The sequence below is a fragment of the Betta splendens genome, chromosome 4, assembly GCF_900634795.4.
Source record: "Betta splendens chromosome 4, fBetSpl5.4, whole genome shotgun sequence".
Taxonomy (NCBI): Eukaryota; Metazoa; Chordata; class Actinopteri; order Anabantiformes; family Osphronemidae; genus Betta; species Betta splendens.
Genome location: NC_040884.2, coordinates 21,335,126 through 21,357,098, shown reverse-complemented (window position 1 = coordinate 21,357,098; position 21,973 = coordinate 21,335,126). Strand labels below are relative to the sequence as shown.

Here is a 21,973-nt window from a genome sequence, read left to right as displayed (position 1 = left end):
TAGATGAACAGCTCGTCTTCATCTTAAATGTCCTATCAGGAGAGGACCGGCAGCTGAAGAGGACTCGTTTTCAAAAATCTCTTTGAGGGGCTTCTCTCTGGCAGAGAATGAGAAACGAGTTCCCCGTGTTCCTCCGAGCCTGTTGAGATGGAGCCCAAGCAGGTGTTCCAGGTTTGATTTTCATAAGGGATGCAGTATTTTACCGCGCTGTCAAAGTAAAACTTTTAGCATCTATAGACTCTGGCATCCTGACAAAGGGAGCAGGTCTTTTATCTAACATGGTTTGATGCCAGGCTGAGGAGGAGAGAAGCAACCAGCTGCTTTTTAATCCTCTGGGAAACTGCGGCCATCTTAGAAATGCTCTCAAAATAAAATGAAATCTGCATCTCTGCAGAGTCTGGCACTGGTATAATATTAAAAACACCTTTAATGTGAGGTGACACCCCGCAAATAAAGCACAACTTATGCAAGTCAATAAAAAAGAAAACCTCTGAGCGTGACTACTTCATCTAGAATCTGTGCGTGGCTGAGACGGGCTCCTTCTCTCAGCATAAAGTGCAGCTATCAAATCCACCTCATGACAGGTTTATGTCAGCCATTTTGTGCCCCGGGGTAACTTTCAGGGAGCAGATGGGATTGAACTTTACACTCAGCAGGAAGTGAGCAGCAACGTCCAGGCTGACAGTCGGGCCGGCCTGCCTGATGTTTGATTAAGAGGCACGTTGACCTTTCCGAGGCTCCAGGGGGTGCTGACATGCGCGCTCACCTGACAGCCCAGAGTCGCATCCCTCTCATTATGGCCCAGATCTATCAATCTGCACGGGAGCGAGAAAGACTGAAATCCCACAAGGTTTGTTGCAGACAAGTATCCACCGAGGACATTATCAGTGAAAGTAAAGAGTTGAAGGGTAAATGTGGAGTATTGGAAGGTGTCTTATGGGGTTAACGGGGGGGGGGGGAGAATAACAGAAAGGCTGCGAGTGAGATGTCATGTAACATACAGAACAGAGCAGTGTCTCTAGGCTGTTTGCTCGGTGTGAATCGCCGCCTAGAGCTGATTTGTCTGCTTTGATTTTTTACCATTTATAGTAAACACAAAAGAACCCTCTCAGCAGAACGATGATGTATTCACTACAGATCGTAATTGATGGCCAGGAAGAAGCTGAGGAGAGTCAATACTGTGTAATCGGGCGTGTGCATCTGCTGTTTATGACAAATTGGCCATGTCATGGGAAGAAAGCGTTTCACTTAGAGTCAATACCAACATCCTGACAAAAACGCTGCTGCGGCCATTTTTATTTCACAAACAGTGACACTTTACGTTCTAAAGCAGTCCCCATGAAAAGTGTGTGATTTCTTTTATTTTGGAATATGTTCCACTAAACTCTTAAAACGAAACTTAAAGCAGCTGTCATACTTGTTTTGGATGAAAAGCTAAATACAATGTATGAGAACAATAACCTGTGATGCATCTCGATAATGTGCTGCCAGACAGCCATCGGAATAAGACTGTATATTTCCCAAAGAACCGCTGGGAGCGTTGGTCAATAGGAGAAAGAAAAACACAGCATCCCTCTGCCCAGCATCATTTGAGGGGAAAATGGAGTCGCCGGCACCCCGTAAAACTTGATTTAAGGCAGGAAAAGCTTTTACTAAATATACTGCCACAAGCAAAATCTGCCTGGTGAATATTTCCTGAGACTGCACTATTGGTATTCCCTCTGAGTCCCAATACAACCACTGTAAATCTTTAGTTTTGTCCTATAGGCTGGAGTTAAGGGTGTGTGTGTGTGTGTGTGTGTGTGTGTGTGTGTGTGTGTGTGTGTGTGTGTGTGTGCTCTTCTACTGTACTGCTGGTGTGGAGACCTGCCAGTGAGCATCTGCCCAATCAGTGGGGACTGGCAAATGGGTCCAGGATGATACTGTAATCTATTTATTCAGCTTCACTGAGCTGCGGGTGCGTGAGCGTATGGGGGAGGCTCATTGAATCTGTGTGTAATATACAGTACAGACAGCAGACCGCTGGAGCTGTGCACAAATGTAATATTTCAGCGCTTGTAGGTGGATGTGTTGGAGTCACTGCAGTGTTGGAGGGAGGACTTTGCAATAGCTCCAACGATCACTTGCTCACAATGCAGCCGAGGGGCATAACTGGCTTCTTATTATTCAAGTTTATTGGTAAAACGTGTGGCGTTATGTCACTGCTCCCACCTATTGTCTATTCATATTAGTGCACCTTGGGCCACTTCTACTCATCTTCTCCATTTCAATTCATTGCACCACATTTTGCACGTACAGTATGAGCGACCTCTGGCTGTTCCGAACCATGGAACGTGTCGTTTTGAAGTGGTTCCTGACGCTCCCAATCAGTGGGACAGCGGCTCAGTCCTTCCATCCATCACCTTATGCTTCTACTGTGTGAAAAAAGTCAAGTGAAAAGTCTTGAAAATACGCCTCCCATCTTGTGCGCTTTAATGTTTCCAGTAATGTGCAAAGCAAGCGTCCGTCCTCAGGGCATTCAACAGTCCTCCAATTAATTCAGAAGGATCCCTAGCATGTATATCATAATTAATAATGTATCAGCTACACGACGTGTGGATGCACAATGGGTAATTTAGCGGTGCACAACATTTCCCAGTGCACCGTGAGGTAATACGCTTCTAATGTTTAGGGAATACACAACGTTCCCCTGTACAACAGGTGCTTTTTCATTTTCTGTCTGGCTAGCTCTAATGATCTCATTAGACAGCCACTCTAACTGGGGAACTGCCTGTGGCACCTCTGCCACACGACAGGGAGCACAACAACAGCGCAGAACAGGACGCCGGGCATCTGTCTGATGTCACAGTCGTAACAGAGGCGGCTTATTTACAAGACGGACACGAGCGTGAGAGACGCTTAGCAAAAAAAAAAAAGGGGGCTAATTGAATTTGCTGTCCTTCGCGCGTCACGGGGGCTGGAGGAAGCTAAGAACCCTGTTAGACTGAGTTGTACATCATTACCCAGAATTCTAGCAGGCAGTTCCCCCAACCTACTCTGCCAGCACTCAAATGGCACAGATTAATCATAGATTGCCTGATGGCAAAAAGCAGGGAGGAGATTGTTCCTATAGGCGGATCATAAAGCTCCTGCAACAGGCAGCGGCTCAGCAGAGAAACACATGAAGCCTTCAGCCACTTCAGAACAAAGAACACACGGGTTAATGCACAGCTTGGTGCATGATATTAAACATTACCCCAACGCTTTGTTATTGAAAAACTACCTGTTAACTGGCCACATTGTCCTTGTTAAGTGTTGTAGTTGTACCTTCCAGACTGACTGATGTCTATCTGTCCAGTCTGAGAGATTGTGGCTGATCTTGGACTAATTGTTCACCGCAGCTTTGTTTTTAATAGGCTTCTAAACGACCTCATCATGTTGAACCAAGTACTCAATGAGAGTAAAGAACTTTCTGGGTTCTGGACATTTTTCCCACTTGTCACACCGTCTTGCTTGTTTTTCTCATCCCATTTACCTACTCTCACACTTGTACTACATATATATCTACGTATCTTTAGCTTTATAAGGCATCTATTCACCTGCATGCCAAATGATAACGTCTGGCAGGATGTAGCGATTTCAGACAAATTGAGTCACCGAGACGTTCGCTTGCTCATTCGGCGCACACAGTCTGTCTGTGAAATGCAATTACACTCAAAGCCACGAGTAAGTGGTGGAAACCAGTTTATCATGTCGGCGTCCTAACGAGTGTTACGGAGGGAAATCAACATTAATGTCGAGCACAAAGACAGAGTTGGTTTGCAGGAGGAGGGAACAGGCCTCCGCGAGATAAAGTGAAAGCCCGGCATGTGTTGTTCTGTCATTCTGCACCTCCTTGCTGCATCAGGACACGTGATGTAAACTCACACACGCTCTCCAAATGTTTAAAAGGACCACACTGGTGGTTTTGGGTGTTTTACCCCATTAACTACAAATTGCACACAGTCATTGCTGTCCTCCTTCCAGACGATACCATATGCTTTTAGATTAATTTTCTTCCTCGGAGGCAGTTTCCATTAATTTCAGTGGACTTCATGAAAATCATCTTGCGGAAAGTTGAAACCTGCTTAGGATAGGTAATCCATCACGCTAAATGTTTCTTCACCTTTACGTTTTTGTCAAGGTTACACAGTGAGCCGTGAGAAGGCGCCATTTGATAAAAGCTACATCTAACACGATCCGACAACAGCAACGCTTTGCCGGTGACAAACCATTTTACAAATTTCCATTTTCGCGTTTTGCCACCTTCTTGTTTATCGCCACCGCTCTCCGTGTTTTATCTGAGACATGTTTGAATATATCCACCAGTATATTTCTCAAAGTGATGCCTACTTTGAAATTCCAGCATTTCTTCCCACAGCGTCTTGACTGCGACCTCCCCCTATGGTTGGACTTATCTTACAGTCTTCATGAAATGTGCCCTTGGCGCTGTGTTTGAGAACACACAGGCATTACTGAAAAATTTAGGGATGAGTGAGGTAAATGTGGAAAAGCAGAGCTGGACTTGGGTCCAGGCTGAAACACGTCATTATGAGGTGATCGTGCCTGGTACAGACTGACATTTCCTCACAGATATTAAATAGATCGCTATGACTCTACCTTGTTCTCTTCTAGTAATTCAGAGCAGACACTTTCAGGTCAAAATGTCAATTTGCCCAAAACGATATTTTTTTGGGCAGCAGAGCCTCTTCTGCCTTTAATTTTAAGAGCTAATTAGCAAATTATCAAAAGTCGAAGTGCAATTATAATGGTGGCATTTTGGTAAGAATTTATTCATATTGCTAATTGAAACTGAAATTTATTTACATACAGTAGAGTCATTCAACATTGTGTGTGGACTAGCATTAAGAGAAAAGAAAGATTTTTGCTTTATCTTGTTTCTGTCTGTTGTTTTTGTTCAATGTTACTGTATATCGCTGCTGAAAACAAAGACATTTCCCGATCGTTGGGATTAATAAAGCCTGATCTAATCTAATTGAAGATATGTCAGTTACAGTATATTACTAACATTCAAATGTTTTCATTGGAAAATGATCATTTTTAATGACGTGTATACACTGAGTCCTGCAATGTGGTTCTTTAACGACTAAATGTTTACATCTGCTACTTCAGGATAATGTATTGTAGAAACCAACATGGTTGCACTTCATGATCAGTGTGCTCCACTTGTTGTGTGTTCAGCATATTGGCACCATCACATCATTAGTGGAGTGAATAACTGCATATCAAGAAGGGGAAACCAATCAGCATGGCTCCTTGAAAAAGGCCCAGTTACTGCATCTTCTCCTAAGAGATGACCATGGCAGCAATCAGACCTCAACTAGCACAGGTCCTCAGTATTACTGTGCTAACAATGTGGAAATGGATAGGACCTGCTGCATGAAATATTCAGCTACTGTACACACGTTTTTTTGCTGGAGCACTCAGCATAATGTAGCCTGGATAGGGAGTGATTGATTGTTCAATGCCTGGGAGAGGGTGCAACAGACAGAGGCAGCAGATACTGTATCCACAAAGATGGAAATAGGCTTCTGAATATCTCAAGGATGTTATGTGGGACATTTCCATGCATGGGGCAGTAAAAACACAACACAGCGCATAGTGTGATGCCGCTGTAGCAGGCTTTATAAATTCAATTATCTCTGCAGCATCAATAAAAGAAACAGAAGCACCATATACTGGGCCCTAACCCACACAGGTTCCACCGCTAGCAGCGGTTATCCTGAAGTCTTTGATTGGCTGAGGTTTCTGTCTGTTTGAACTAAACCAGTCATGTCAGGCAAAGTTAAGAATTAATGCTGCAGATAAATGAGGTAAATGTGGAAATTAACCCATTTCTCACCGCGGGAGTGTCCCATGCTGCTGTGGAAGAGGAGCTTTCATCACAGCGGGGGTCGACACACTTCTCATCCTCTGACTAATACTATAAACACAACACTGCTCGCCAATACTGCTACCGAGAGGATGCTCACACACAAAGAGATGCGAGACCATTGTCAACACTGGAGGATTTCACTGTGGAATGTAATAAAAGCAGCATCATGACGAACCTGCATTGGGTGTAGCAGTATATTTGTGGTATATCTGATCAAACCAACATACTGTAATACAATAATATACAGCAGTCCAGATTTAAATACTGTAGCGTTTCTGAGGACATTGTGTTGAATTGGCTCACTGTGAAACAGGAACAATGCTGATGCCAAAAACAAGCTCAGAGTTTTAAGTGATCTTCAGATCACCACTATTGATCAGCTGCTCCATTAGTGTCAAATACTGTCATCCTGACTAAGTATGAACCTAATGAAAATGAATTCATTGTAAGACTAGATGACACACAGGAGTGATAAAACCCAACCTACTACCCTTGTCATAGGTTTTTCAGGTCCTGCTGCAGCAGCTGATAGCTCCAACCATCTGCCATCCTCGCTTGATTGCTCAACAAACAAACGCAGCCAAAGGGGAAACACTCAGTGTGATGGATTCCACTGTGCCTAATGAAATGCAGCTATTGCGCGATGAGAACGCGTGGCTCTGGGTAAAGGTCACTATAAATCACCCCCCTCAGTGGCAGACGGGCGCATTTCTGATTCCGCAAACAGCTCAACCCCAATCAAGTGCGTAAACGATGCCCAAGTACGCACGTCTCACCCCTTGTTTCGGACCCTGCTTCATGTTTCTCAAAAGCCCCCGAAACGCAGCAACAACAGCGCGAGAGGAGCCGCGACGGCGACGCTGACTCACGCACTGCGTGATGTCACGCAGCAGATGTCTGCAAAGCTCGGCGAGCGATGCACGGCAATCAATAAAGCAGCATGCACGCGGAGGTGGACGAACGGAGCCCGCGACGCCGCCTCGCCCTCGCGGGCGCACGCGGCGCCGGCCCCCCATCAAAACACGCGCGTCAGCCCGAGGGCACGCCGGCGCTTGTGATACGCCCAGCAGCTGCGCCATGCAGAATACAGAGGCATTCTTCAGCGTGTAAACAGGATCACATCTGTTTCCAGCCTGCGCCCGGGGGAAACGTAACAGGCAGCAAATGAGTCCGTTCTTCACGATAGGTGACAGTCGGTGCAAAGAGCTCATCGCCGGGTCTGCTGGGACGGCCTCTGAATGTCAACGGAGACGTAGAGCAACAGGTCTTTGGTTGTAGTCGGAGCATTTGGGAATTTTTAATGGGCTGTGAAATATATTACGTTGCGTCCACATCCACGGCGATATGCAAATGAATCTAAACAGCGTGAATGATGGGATTAGTACCGGAGGGAGTGCTGTTGGCGCTCGCATCAACCAGCCACGGTGAACGCAGCAGCGGCGCGCGTGCCAGAGTTGAGGGTTCTACGCCCACCGTGCACAGCTGGTGCCGGCCATCACACTGTCACTCTCTCTCTCCTGTCACTGGACGTCCAACGCGGCGCGACGTTGCGTTCACGTTAACGAGAACACGTGTTGACGCGGACAGAGGGCAGCAGGTTTCATGTGTAGCATAACCATGACAACAGGGCCGCGTCCAGGCTGCTCTTTTCCAAGCTGCTTCTCATCTCAGTCTAGTGTTTCGTTCAATTTCCTTATTTTGCATTTGGACACTGAGAAACGGCCGGCGCACGCCCTCGAAGGAGGCCGTCGTGTGACAACAATTAGACCCAAACAGAGCGAAGGAGCCGGAGGACCCGCGTCGCCTCACAGCAGCCTGGCTCCACATCAGCAACACAGACCTCCCCTCACTGTCCTGCAACAGAGCTGATGAGATAATAGCTGATGTATCCCATGGTAACATATTTGCCGTCATTACCCCTTCGGCATCTGAATGCAGGCTTGATTAACTGCAATTTCCTCCTGCGAGCACGGCAACGCCTCGGGGATGTTTTGGGTCCCATTTTCAAGTACTGCCTGTTTCACGCGGACCCAATCTCCAACAGGAGACGACGGCGTCCGAACCGTCACGTCCGCTGGTCAGGAAATCACGCTGGGCAGATTTCGCCCTGTTATTGCGAGGACGTCCCACTGAGGTAATCTCCGTCCCATGAGTGTAGGCTTATTGTGTAGGAAGCAATCATTTGGTGTAATAAACCTGTCACACTGACGCCAGAGTACACGGGGCTTTCTGCTGTCATGTACGTTTCATGTTGCTGCTGCTAAATCCCACTGAAGCGGCTGAATGGATTTAAAGCGACATAAAATCAAACTGGGATTTTGAGGATACATCTGAGACTCAAGTACATTGATGGAAACAATTAATGTCCAACAATATAATGAAAAGAGTTTTGTTTTGTTTCTTTTTTACCATCAAGCAACTACAAAAAAAAAAAAAACGTGGTTGGGTTTTGGATCAGATATACTAGTTTGTACTTCTGCAGAGTTTAGTCAGTAAGCTGAACTGACAGACTGTAGATCTCGTGAAGAGGCCGAAATAGACCAGCACACGTCAAGAGTCTGGCGGCAGGCTGCTCCCAGAGATGAAGCCATTACCGAGGTCTGCGTGGCCAAGTCGCTAAACTGCTCTTGGATCCTGATCACACTAAGAATTATGAGATGAGAAGGTCAACGCTGCCAATTTTAAGTTCTTTTACATTATAAAGGGAACAAAGTGCCAAATAGTAAATAATCCAATATTATGTTTTCACATTGTAGCCACCTTTAAGTAAGGAGAATCAGTGTTGCTGTCTTTGGACTTTGTGCATGAAGCTATGCTAATTTCCGCTCCCTAGTTTAATCCTGGTTTCAGGTACTTTGTCATTCAGCTTCACTTCAAAGTGAATGTATTCCTTCTGTAACATAACACACAGTCCGTGACTTAGTCCTAAAAAAATGGCCCAAATCCTTTATTTCTCATTATTCAGGGATGAAGCAGATAAACACACGCTCCAAGAAAAGCCAGAGGAGGGAAAGACCAAGTTCAGTGAAGGAAGTGTTTAGAAAAGCCCAGACTTCACACAGCTGTGTCCCACATCTTCTCAAGTGGCCTTGAGGGTTGCACAGATTCAGCTTATTCAGCTATAAATAAAGTGATGATGAAGTCAATGGAAAAATGTGCTCCAAAACAAACTGTCCGTGGTGTTTTTTTTTTTTTTTTTCTGATGGGAAAACACACATTATAAATCTAAACAGAAGAATTACTGTGTTAATACGGGATGAATTGTAATATTCTCCAAATCATGAATCTTAAAGAGTCACGATACTGTTCCTCAATATCCGAAAGAGTCCCACAGGACATTTATTATTCACCTGCCTCATATACACACACCTATAGCTGCTGCGTGCAGCCAAAGCAGAGCCGGGTGATATATCCTGCGCCTCACAGCTTTAGATGTAGTAAAATATTAATGGCACCTTCCTTGAGCTAAAGGTTACCTCTGCCCTCAGCTGCTTCGTGAGGCGAAGGAGCCAAAGCCTCGACTCGACTCGACTCAACGGGCCCCGCGGTCCGAAGACAAAACTTTCCAACTCCAGCGGACGATCCCCGGCGTCCTACGACGCCCTCAGAGCGGCCGCAATTGGCGGCGAGGACGGCCACGTGAAAACGGGGCGGACGTGAGCCGCGAGCCCGCAAAAGCGCCAAGGCACACGCGTGAATCACGCATGTCCCCACATGCTCGCGCGCGCGCGCGTGCGTCGAAGCGCGCGCGGCGGACGGGAGCGAGAGGGGCGATTTCAAACGAGCACAGGCATCGCTTAATCGGCGTCGTTAAACGTGTAGGCGTCGGGAGCCTCCTTACCAGGACGTTGCCCTGCATCTTAGCGGTCTCGATCAGCGCCGTTTCCTTCATTTTCCGTCCCGTGTCGCCGCGATGCGCCTCCCCAAAGGTTGATTTTGCGGACTTTTCCACAGCTCCTGACAGCTCCCCGTCCCCGCCAGTCGCCAGCCGGAAACCCTCAGGCAGCGAGCCAGTTCATAAGTGGGTGGGCTCACAACCTAACGGATTCATTAAACGGGAGCAGGCGGCGTGGGGCTCTCCTCGGCGTAGCGTGGCGCTGCCTCCGTGGTCGCACACGGAACGGTAAACCACGCAGGGAAAATAGGAGCGCAGAGGGGGAGAGAGGTACAGTAAGTTGCGGCGCACGAGCAGTTTTTTTTTTTTTTTTTTTTTTTTTTTTTTACCTGGCAGCGCATTTGCACGTGGTGTCAACATTTTTAAGCCGCTAGAAAAGGGTGGTGAACAGGTCGGTTTGTGCACAAATGTGTGTTTGATCACGTTCTAGCCTCCATAACGGACGAGGCAGCAGACCTGTACTGACAACCACACTGCAAAACACACAACAACACGTTACTATTCATCTGAAGGTTTACCACAAACGTCAGAAAGGCTGTGTGTTCCCTCGGATTTTTACCCAAAGCACGTTAGTGATTGATGGACAGGGGTCATGAGGTCCCGGGTCAATATGCTAAACCACAGGGATTTTCATTATTGGCATCAATAGCATGTGACAGAGTCAAAGTAATAACATCCAGTGCGGACGGAGCTCACTCTCATGCATTTTTAACTATTTTGACACCGAATTATTGATAAAGAAAATCTACAGGTCAACGGAGTGAGAATTAGTTGCGCGCGCTGATGTTTTGTACGGTTACGGCGTCTAAAACCCAGCGATTTGGAGAACAACCTCTCTGCACCAGCTGCTTTCAAGATGAAGTCTGCCTCGGTTTGTTCTCCCTCAAGCTCCGTGAATCAATAGCGCCCTCAAAATGTATCTCTCCAATTCAGCCTCAGTGTTTACTGTGCTGAGGACGGGGAGCGCACGGACGAGCGTCCTGAGCTCACAGCAGCAGCTGGGAAGCGCAAACAGCACGTCTCCCATAAATCTTATTTACACTAAAAGTGCCTGGTATTAATTAGTGTGGCTAAGGCTGTCAAAGCACGCTAATGGGGCCATCGGGCGTTCGAGTGCAGCTGGACTGCTGACAGAGGGAGAGCGAGGCGCTTTATCACAGCATCGCATTCCTCCTTATTCGGAACCATTTGGGGCGAGTGTCGAGAGGAATCTGCCTTATTTCTGACACACATCCAGTCGGTTTGAGCCGTCGCCGCGCTGCCCGTTCTCCACGCCGCTCGACGCGTCGTCCGCGGGGTTGCGGCCGGGAACGGGTGCAGCAGCAACCGCGGCCGCCCGATGCCGGGACTCTCAGAGAAAATGACTGGCTGGGGACGGACAAGTGCTGTTACGCAGTCACACTCCGCTCAGTTGGGTGAGCAGACAGAAGCCCAGCTGCACGGGAGCGCTGCTGGGGAGAGGCAATCTGCTGCAGCGTGCACGGATGTGCCAGCAGAGCCACACACACACACACACACACACACACACGTGACAGAGCTTTGTGCTTCCTGTCCTTACGTTGATGCAAACACTGGATCAGTCCACAGATTTTGGTGCGTGGCGTCCGTGAACGGCAGCGCGGCCGCTCAGGGGGAAGACTCTGGGCTTCTGCACGTCGGGCGTCCATTCGTGCTCCCATTGTGATTCAGCTGCATGCTGTATGTATCTTGGCTCTGGGCGCCTCCATTCTCCTCCACAGATAAACAATCGCAAATCGACTGTAGTGTTTGTGGGGCCGGCTGCCAAGCGGCGCCTCTTCTGACGAAAAACAAAAGTGATTAAAACCTTCCCAAACCCAGGATTGATTGGCCTGGATCCCCGGTGGGGCGAGTCCAGGGAAGGAGCTTCAGTCTGGTGGCGGCAGTCGTCCAGCACAATAAACTCAGGCGAGAGTATCGCGGGATAAAATCGATGGTTTCATTATCAACTTAATTATTTGATGGGGTGATATCCTGTATGCTGCTGTCACTGAGTGTGGATGACCACACTGGACCGGTTCACCTCAGTATCAAACATCTGCCTGTGTTTCTGGTTGAACGTCCCTCCATGATCTGGACAGGATGTTTATGCAGATCATCACCGTGTTTAATGAATCCAGGTGAAAAGAACAGGAGCCCTGTCAGTGGCAGCGCTGCAGATAATGAAGTCACTTGCTTTGGAAAATGCCAGCTTCACTTTTATGTACTGAACTTCGAGAGTGCTGCGGGTGAGACGTTGTAATCTTTAGGACTCGGATTTCTGCACTTCTGCAAACGCGTTTTGAATTTAACACACTGTAAAGTACGACGTGAAGCAAAGCGCGAGTGGCAGCGGCGGTGGCGGCAGACAAACAGCTCCTTCTCAGCAGCAGTTGGCAACGCAGGACGGAAAAGTTCCAGTAATTATTTTCCAACTTAAGGGGCCTCGCGCCCCCCCTCCCCCCTCCGCCCTGTGACAGAGCCAGTGAGCACATCTGAATATTAATGGAAACAGTTGCCTTGAACAGCAGGCGTTTGTCAGGAACTTGGATCAGATTCATCACTTTAACCTGCTCGGCTCCGCTCAGGGACGGATGATGAGTTCCCACCGCGTGGCAGCTGCACGGCTCACGCTGGAGCGGCCCGAACGATGGGAACGCACGGGGTCGGAAAATCCATGAATCCATGCCGACGCGATTAGAAACAAGCCGGCTTTAAACGGACGTCGCCTCTAAAAACACTGGGTTTTATCTTTGTCTTACTGAGGCAACATTAATACCAATATTATTGAGCTCCAGAAAGTTGTTGAGGAATTTGGCATTTTATCATTAGAGTTGGACCATTTCCTGATTCCCTGATGCCGTGAAGCTTGTAGGGAAACGCTCACTTTGCATATGTAATCAACTGCTTGACTCTTGGCCTGAGAGAAGATCAGATCCATCATCAACATTTACATATATGTCCCACTCTGCTGTCAGCCGGCTGGGAATGATTAGACCCGGTTACTCAGTAATCTTAGGAACCATTACGGTTGAATGATGGACCCGCGCACCTGGATGTTCCTACAACCTGAGCAGCTTCTGTTTATCCATCAAGGAGATAGAGCTCAGAGTTCCCCCTCCATGTTTTTGTCTCTGATTCATTTCTGTACCTTCAGAGACCATGCGACAAATCAAACCTGAGCTTTCAGGCCCTAAACTCAGTGTGAAATGAAGCCGACGCTGTAACGGGCTCCGACCCCCCTGGACGAACCTGACCCCACGTCACAGGAACACGGCACCGCCACCAGAACACCGTTGTTCATTACCAGTCAAGGCCTGTGGCGGCTGCATCTCTGGTGTGAACGCACAGGGATAACGGGGGAGTCATATCGCAGCGCTCAAGGTGGTTTCTGGGGCAACAGCGTTGCCATCAATCAGCCGGCGTAATCTCTCCAGGAATCATCAGAGTGCAAATTAGCATCACGTTTCACACACTGCTTGTGTGTGTGTGTGTGTGTGTGTGTGTGTGTGTACACAACAGAGAGCGGCGGAAAGTGAAACCAGTAAAGCTGGAGATGCTGCGAGATCGCGTTACCTCCAATGTGATAAAGTGGAAAAAGTGATTGACACCACGCGTAATCATCAGCATCTTTCAATCAGGTGTGTTTGTCATGTTTGCAGCGGGTCTTTAATAATACTACCTTTAGGAACTCAGCAGGTGTAGGCTGCTGCTAGCGAGCAGGAGGATCCAGGGTCCAAACGCGCTTCAGTCCAGAACAAGAGAGGCAGAATTAGACCAGAGAGCCACAACAGGGGAACTAATTCACACATTCAAGGAGACAGGACTGACGTGATGGATAGAGAAGAGGAGAGAGAGAGGTTGTGAGGATGATGAGACATCCCATCGGCAGGTCAGCGGCGAGAGGACGGAGATGAGGGCGTGACACCGGGACGGTGCGAGCACAGAACGGGAACTGAAGCAAAGACTTCTAAAGGAGCGCTTTGGACAAGAGAAAAACGCTTCCTCAGCCAGACACAAGCCCAACGGAAGCAAAGAAGATTTTCACAACAAAAGCGTGAACCTGGAAGCTGAGCTGCACAACGTTACAACGTTGTACTATAATTGTGTTGCTAACCTAAATGAGCCTCACTGGAGAAACCTCGATGGGACTCATTCCACAGACCACAATCACCACAACTACATACAATCAAGCATGTGTGTGTGTGTAAAGAGGCAATTACAGACTACAAATGCACATAATGACCAGCACTGAACACGCCGCCCATTCATAGCATCTCAGATAAGGTTTCCTAAATGAAAAAGTTAAAGTAGCGCATAACTTCAGTCGCCAGCATCCCGTTGCCACGGCGCACTCATTAAGACGTATATTAACTTTATCATTAAGAGGGAAGTTAATGATGCTGAAAGCTTCCTCCCAGCGGCATCGGCTCCAGAGACACATTCAGCAGCCTGCGCTCGTGTCCACGTCTCCACAGCGGAGCGGGTCGGAGCGGGTCGGAGCGGGTCGGCCCGCTTGGCCCCGACCCGGCCCGCAGGACGGGGACGAGCTGCCTTCCGCCGCCGCACCTGCACGTCTGGCCCACTTCCTGTGTCTGTCCACGGCGTGCTGCTCGTTTTAGACTCCGCCGTCTCTGGAGACACGGAGCCCATTAAATGAAACTAATGCAAACAGGCAGCGGTGAAACACCACAAACTATGGCTCTATTGTTTACAAGTTGGAGAGACCGTTCATGGCTTCTTTTTTTTCATCCCACGTCTTTGACCTGCAGCCATTTTGCCACAGAAGCACTTTTACCGTCCCTCCGGTGCTGCTGCCTCTCTGCACCGCGGTGCCGCTCCTCATCTGTGTGCTCTAATGCACCAGCGTGTCCATAGACGCCTTGGCTCTGTGTTTGCATGCCTCCTGAGGATGATTTACACTGCATTGATTTGGAGGCTCCCCGACTGGGGCACAATAAAACCGTTGTTTATGTTCAGGAGGCGAGTGTTCATTGTCAAGAGGAACAGCATCTTGTTTTTAGGGCAATGCAGAGCACCATGGGAGTTAACGCGACAAATCACCTCCTCCTAACTGCCAGGGACGCGGCGAAAGACGAGGCACGCGCGATCGGCCTTTTTCGCAATAAGTCAATAAAATCGCCTCCGCCAGGTCTGTGAAGATGAGCCGTGGCAGGGCCGCGCTGTACATTTTAATAAAGGCGGCAGATTGGGAGTGAAGCGGTACAAGGACGGGGCTCAGAAAACAATATGTAAAGTCACAGCCGAGCCAGCACAGGACTAAACGACAGGGACATTAGGCTGACATTTAAAGGAGCTAATGGAAACTCAATGGATGCAAAGTCTGCTTTTAACAACTTTATATAACGTAGACCGATACGTCCTAAAGCTTTTTACTGTACGGGTTCAAGCATCAGTTGCGTGAACCAAGCTAATGCACTTTCACCTACAGTAAAAGTGAAGTGATTCTAATTAAAAGATGTGACCTGGAGGCTCCTTCTGATCAGCGTGTGTGAATGTGATGCACTAACCCAAGGCCTCTGAGGATGTGTGGCATCGCTAACCACGGCTCAGCATGGGAAGCTCGGTGGGGCTTTAATGCAGCAAAGCACCGAAACTGCTGCATTGGACACAAATAAAATGACTCCATTTGTCCGACGTCGACTGAAAGCAAGTTAGAGGCTTTTAAAAGTCAGCACCCGTGCCCTCGTATTCACAGGCTGAGTTTCCTCTGATAACGCAAATAACTAATAACGCTGATCCATCCTCAGAAGCCACGGCTGAGTCTCTAAGACTGGGATGGATGTGAAGCTGCATGTGAAGGTTTCAGAGCAAATGGCACAAATTCAACTGCCGTCCAGAGTTAGAGGGAAAAATCCTCCCACACTCAAAAGGTACAAGGTTCCCTTTCAATTACACCAGACGCTAAAGTCTTAATAAAGCATCAAATTGTTTTGTCCAAAACCTATTTTCTATTATAGTTTGACAATGTTTTGAAGTAGGGATGAAAATTACAGCAAAGACTATTAAGACACTGCTGCCGCTGACAAATGGTTCAACGTTAAATCACTAGTTTATTATCAACGCCTTTACACCTGCTCTGCAGTAAAGCAGCCTCACTGACATCACGGCTGTCGTTTGAAATAACTGATAGTAAGTGACGAGAGATGAAACACTTTACAACATGCAAACACACAATGCACACGCGCTTCAGTTCCTGGCTTCAGTGTGACTTCTCTGTTACACTCTCACATTTAACAAGTCGTGATGTCTTTTATTCTTCAGGCAAACTTACGATTGTTTTTTTTTCTTTGGTTTTCAAGTAAAAGAAATGTCCCAATGCTAAATGAAAAATACGGTACAATCAGTCATTTTGGCAGCGCTTTGTGACTGTGTAAATATTAATATTGCAAAAACTTATATATATATATATATATATATATATATATACTTCATTTTCTAAGACAAAAATTGTAAAGACTACAGTATATCTTAAGCCCCATGGAGGCTTCTGGTGTCCAGATGTAGACATGTGGAATTAAAATAGTGTGGAAGCAGAAAGCGCACGTTGCAAATTCATGATTAAATGGACAGGATTGATAGTTTCAACAGGAAGCGGCTAAAATGAGACTTTATTTAGAGTAACTGGGGTCCTGCTGTCCTGCATGATGAGGTGGAAAGTCCCACTGCGTCTCCATCAGACTGTCACTTTGCCGAGCAACTGCAGCCTGCGAGCGATTATTGTAATGGTTTCATCATTTCCGACGCCTCATTATGCGCCGACGCGCTGCAAAGGAGAGCGCGGCCTCTTTGATCCGGCAGAGGGCAAACGTGGAGCTGACCCGCAGCCTCGGCCCCTGAATGCAGCACGCTGCAGTATTTTACTGTGTGGGGGGGATTTGCATTACGTGACAATCAGAGTGGAGCAGGAAGTGATGGGATGCACTGTGACAGGCTCTGACAGCAGCAGATATTCGAATGCAGCGAGCAGAGCCTGGTGTGATGGGCACCGGGGCCTCGGGGGGCGGGGGTTCAGAGATATGCTTGTGATTTTAAGATATGGCCTGAACGTCCGTCTCCCAACCAGCGGCGGCTGTTTACTGTCTCATCGGGCCGTGTTGACTGCTTGTGATACACCACCAGACGGGCTGTCGCGACCCGAGCGTTCTGCCGGGCCGACCCGCTCGCTCGCAGGGCCCGAGAGGTTCTCGGCGGCTTATGCAATTACACGGGGCGCGCTGTCCATCAATCCTGGGAAAACACAGCGCTGCCGCCAAGTGAGTAACACAACACTTGGCTTGGGAACGCGCGCGTGCGGGAGCGTCCTGCTGCGATCGCACGCGTCCCCCTCAGGCGAACGTACTGTAATAAAGCGTCTGGATCCTCCCGGTTTTCCTCTGGGCCGCAAAGGGGAGCGCGGCTGCAGCACCTGGTGATTAAGTGCGCACAACAGTGGGTTATTACTTACAGAGCGGTGTAAAAAGCTACAGCGGGATTAGCTGTAAAGAAATCATTAAAACATCGAGATTAACTGCTTCACCTGTTGTTGAAGTTAAACGTGAGAAAATCCATCGGGCGCGTGCGTGCGCGCGCTGCATTATTCATTTCACAGCGCGGCCCTCAGACCTGCCTCCAAATGCAATTTGGAGTTGTCCACTCCAAACGAGCGGCCACACAAACGCAGCGAGGCACAAGAGGTTTGTTGTTTCCGCGGTCCAGGCTTTTATGTGGCGCAGATCGGCATGAAAGGGCGACTTCAAAAGCCAAAGGTAGCGCGGGGCTCAGCTGTGCACCGCGGTGTGAATGACTCCAGCTTGACCGGCCCCCCCGTACCGCCCCCCCCCCGTGTCATCAAGATGAGAAAAAGATAGCGGTGGCTATCAGCGGGCGGGAGGCAGCCTGCAGTACAGAAATTCAGAGTGCAAACATGATTGAGACAGGCGTCCTCCTGCCATTTGACTAAGGGTGCGAGCGCAATCGATGATCATTTCCATAGACTCTAGTGAGGGAGTTGGAGTGATAGCCGTGCATTACAATGGGCCCGCAGTGTAATGAGAGCGCGGATCGATACCTGGCACATTCGTGCCGGTGTTTGCCCGGCTGTTGGCCAACAAAGCCGCGGTAATTAAGGAGCCCAGATCCATTACGGAGTCGCTTGCAGGCGCCTTAAGATGTGCGTTTAGCCCGGGGACTGTCCAGGTCCCTGGGTAAGTACAGTAAGAGCAAGGACGTGTGCTTTACACATGGACAGAGAGGCCTCGGTGACTTTTAACCATCGCGGTCAATTATCAGATTTACTGGTCCATGCACACTGGAGCTCAAGCGGTTCAGAGCAGGAGATTTTGGTTTTTCCTGTATTCCACACAACTTAAAGCTTCTTACTGGTATTATGAACTAATCACAGGGACTCCGGTTTCTCCGGGCTGTGCAGATGAGGAGATTAGCACAGTTGCAAATTGCTGCGGAGCTAGTGAGGGGAGCTAATTGGGGTTTAGCGCGTGCACACAGAACTGTGGGGCTGTCGAGGGCCAAGACAATCAAACCAGCCTGCTGTGACTGAGAACGAGACAAGAGAGAGGCGCAAAGGAATTGATCTCAGAGCAGCGGGGATCCCATTCCTGCTGAAACCCAACATTTATTAAATGCTCCACTTTTATTGAGCACATGATGCAACTACTGCAACACTTGAAGACTGTTATACACGGCGAAGCGTGGTCAAAGGAGGGAATGAGGAACAACCAAAATCAATGAAGTCGTCGAAATGGATCAGGGAAGATATAAGCTCTTTTTACGATGTGTGAAGTTTTACTGGACTGATATTTCTTCAATGCAAATGATTTTATTTAGACAGAAGCCAATGCAACTCTCAAAACTACTGTACATGTGAGTGCAGTGCCACACTGCCCTCTAGTGTCCGCCAGCTGTTAAGACATTAATTTGGTCAGGGCATAATCGTCCTGTGCTTCAGATCTTTGAGTAGTTGAGTAAAGTGAGAGCCATCGTGGTCCTGAACAAAGTCAACAATCCCCATCACCGGAGATCAGTGCATATTTTATCTTTAACTTCCACTAATCTGACCAAATGTTTTGTTTAACAATAGCTATTATATAAAATGCATCAAAGAAACAACACATCATCCAGCGCCTAACAGTGACACAGCAGAGAACCAAGGCCCACCCTCCCTCAAACTGCCTCCAGTCCTACATTACCCACAGGGCCTTTGGACAATTTCCACAAAAGGCAGCTCCCCTGTGCATGCATGCATAGAAATATGAAATTAAGCAGCTCTTTCATGCCGCTGCACTGCATGATGGTCCACAGACTCTACTGGGACTAAAAACCTCACCTGTCTTCTTCTCTGTGACTGTCCCCACAGCCCTAAACTGCTTCTGATGGATCCTAGGGTCACTTCAACACACATCACACCAGCTTTCCGCTGGTTTCAGGTGTTGATCAACCTGATGACCATGATGTGAGGCCGATCTCCGTAGGGAGGAAGCACAAAACACGCCGCCATAATCAGAGTGTCATTAATAAACGATGGCATTTCTCAGCTACTGACTGTCAACATGACTGGAAATAGACACTCCACCGAGAGACGGCTCAGAAGATAAATTCTCTGCAGCAGCGACGCTTTAAAATGGCCACAAATTCAAAACTCAAACACTTTGAAATCTCAAATCCTGCCGGCGGCGGACTAAAAGTGGCCACAGGGCCGAGAATGAAACGGACACCGCTGTCTGGAGACAAAAGCATCTGGAGAGCTGCTTGGTCTGAATCTATTTTCTCTCTCAAAGCTGACGTGAGAGAGAAAGAGATCTAACATCCCAGAATTAGAACAAGCAGCGAGTGAAGGCACGGCGCAAATATTAAGCCACAAGCAGCGACTGGGACGCAGCTCACCGGCCGCCACGTGTGGAAATAACCAGGGTCCCAAGTGTCCGGTGAAACGAAAACCTCTTATTTCACGTCAAGGCCACCGTTTACGGATTTAAACTCGACTTAACACAAATAATGGGAATGCAGCCTTAAACCATCAGGCATTCTGCAGGCTGCCTGGATCGCGACGAGAAAGAAACACTGTCACTTTTAATTAAACTCTGGATGTAAATCAACTCAACTGAGCCGTCCCCGTTAATTCACATGCACACGTATCAGAGCTCATTTAACACATCAGCCCAGACAAGTGCGAGGGAGCGGACGTCCCACTAATCAATGCACACAAAGTCTAAATATTTATACACAGCGAAAATATCCTTGTCAATATTTATGGGGGGGGGGATATATATGCGGGGGGGATCAATATGCATATTGACTGAGCCAGATGTGCTGGAAGTGAGAGTGAAAGCACCCCCGAGACACACACGCACGCACGCACGCACACACTGCAGAGTTTGTTTCTCCCCTCATGATTTTGCTGCAAACACACTCTTCCACGCGGTCCCGATTCCTTCCACATTCTGCAGCATTCATTCTCCTCCAGCCTTCCTTTCATCCACTCCCCCACTTCCTCCCTGTTGACAACAGTCACACACACCAGCAGCTGGATGGTGATGTGTGTCATGGGCTTGGTGTGGGGGCCCAGCAGACGACCGTCAAGCTACTGATGAATCGACGAGCAGACAAATTTAGACAAAACCGCAAATGAGCATCATTCCACCTGTTTCCTTTTTTACAGTGCATTCCATCTAACACCAAGATGCAAATGTCCAGTTTGTGGACAACCTAAACTGACTTTTCTTGCAGCAGAACGTCCAGTGATATTTTAAACTAAACGTCACCATTTTATCGCATGCCAGTGCTTATTCCACCTAATTAAAAGTACCTGGACCTCATTTCCAGCGTCTCCAAAGCGCACAGGCGCCTAACGACGCAACACACAGAGAACGCGTCCTCCCAAAAGCCTGTTACCGTCCGTTGCTTTAGATGTAAAGCAGAGAGAAGAGAACAACTAACATGCTTTCTTCCCGCTTCAAACAGCCGCCGCAGCCACGAGCAACCGGTGCGGCGATCGGAAGTCACCAGTTAACGTGGTCACCGGTTCACGCGGAACAGCCGGCGGATTCAGCGTCAACTCCAGGCTGGATCCGGCTTCCTTACCTTCCCTCCCTTTGAGCATCTGCGATACGCGTTCGTGGCTCCTGCGGTTTGGTTCATGGCGAAAACTGTTAAAACAAGGGAATGAAACCGTGAACGAGCGCAAAAGTTGGGGTCGCGTTCGGAGCCGAAGAGCGAGCGTCCGCTTTACCTGCTGCGCTCAGCCTCGCCGTCGGTGCTTCTCTCAGCTGACTGAGAGCTGGTTTGGCTTCTAAATGTGCATTTATGTGTCAATTACGTTCCCAGCTGAAGTCCGGCGAGATGCTGAGATTAGTTATTTTTCTGCTGCTGTCACGGAGTCAGATGTAAATCCGCTAAGAAGTTTTCCAGCCAAAGTCAGGACACTGCCTCTAAAATCAGACCACTGTATTTCGTGGCGTTAACCTCTTCGCACACTCCCAGGGTGATTTTGAACGTGACACCCACCTGAGCGCAGCGACAGGGGTGTGTGCGTGTGTGCGTGTGCGTGAAACGTGTGCGTGAGCGTGTGTGAGCGCAGCGTTTGCGCAGGCGCGTGTCCCATCTGACTGCCCGACTGCGCGGAGTCGCAGAAGGAGCTCGCCCACTCTGAACAGCGGCGGAGACGGAGACACATCCTCACGCCGCAGGAAACAAACACGGGGCTCCTCCGTGGACTGAACATCTGTGGTTGTAGCTCCTGGCGTTTCTGTAATTCAGTCGTCCCATCATCTGAGTGACCTTTGAAAATCCAAATCAAAAGACTGACACCCGCTATTAAAACGTGACGAATTATTTATGACAATTTTAATCATCTCAACACGCGGGAGTGGGTTTAATTTGGTAGATGGGTGTTAGGACGGGAGGCTCCCAGTGAAGCGTGACGACCAGGTCCTCAGGTGTGACAGAGTTGCTGTCATTCACTCTCACGGTGGAGGGGAATTAATTAGATACTGAAATAGGCTTCTTAGATAAATATCAGTGTCAAATTAAAGGCAAAACACAACAGGCACTTACTGATGGAGGGGTGTGGAACCTTATTAGTGGACGGACAGGTGAGTCGGGAGCGCCTGGTGGTCAGGTACTGAACTGCTACATGGAAAACTGCAAAC

At 48.4% G+C, this 21,973-nt stretch overlaps 1 protein-coding gene across 2 annotated transcripts in view; it reads right to left on the bottom strand.

Moving 5' to 3' along the window:
* Positions 1-21,320, bottom strand: part of dpp6a (dipeptidyl-peptidase 6a) — a 116,142-nt gene extending 94,822 nt beyond the window's left edge. Inside the window, exons 1-2 of one of the 2 annotated variants that reach the window (XM_029145876.3) lie at positions 21,055-21,320; positions 20,907-20,971 (exon numbers count right to left, since the gene is read on the bottom strand). In XM_029145876.3, coding sequence (XP_029001709.1) covers positions 20,907-20,963 — 57 coding nt within the window. In that variant the 5' untranslated portion in view covers positions 20,964-20,971; positions 21,055-21,320. Of the gene's footprint in view, positions 1-9,755; positions 10,469-20,906; positions 20,972-21,054 lie in introns of those variants that run through there. The other variant, XM_029145877.3, reaches the window with a different exon arrangement.
* Positions 21,321-21,973: the final 653 nt, after the last annotated feature.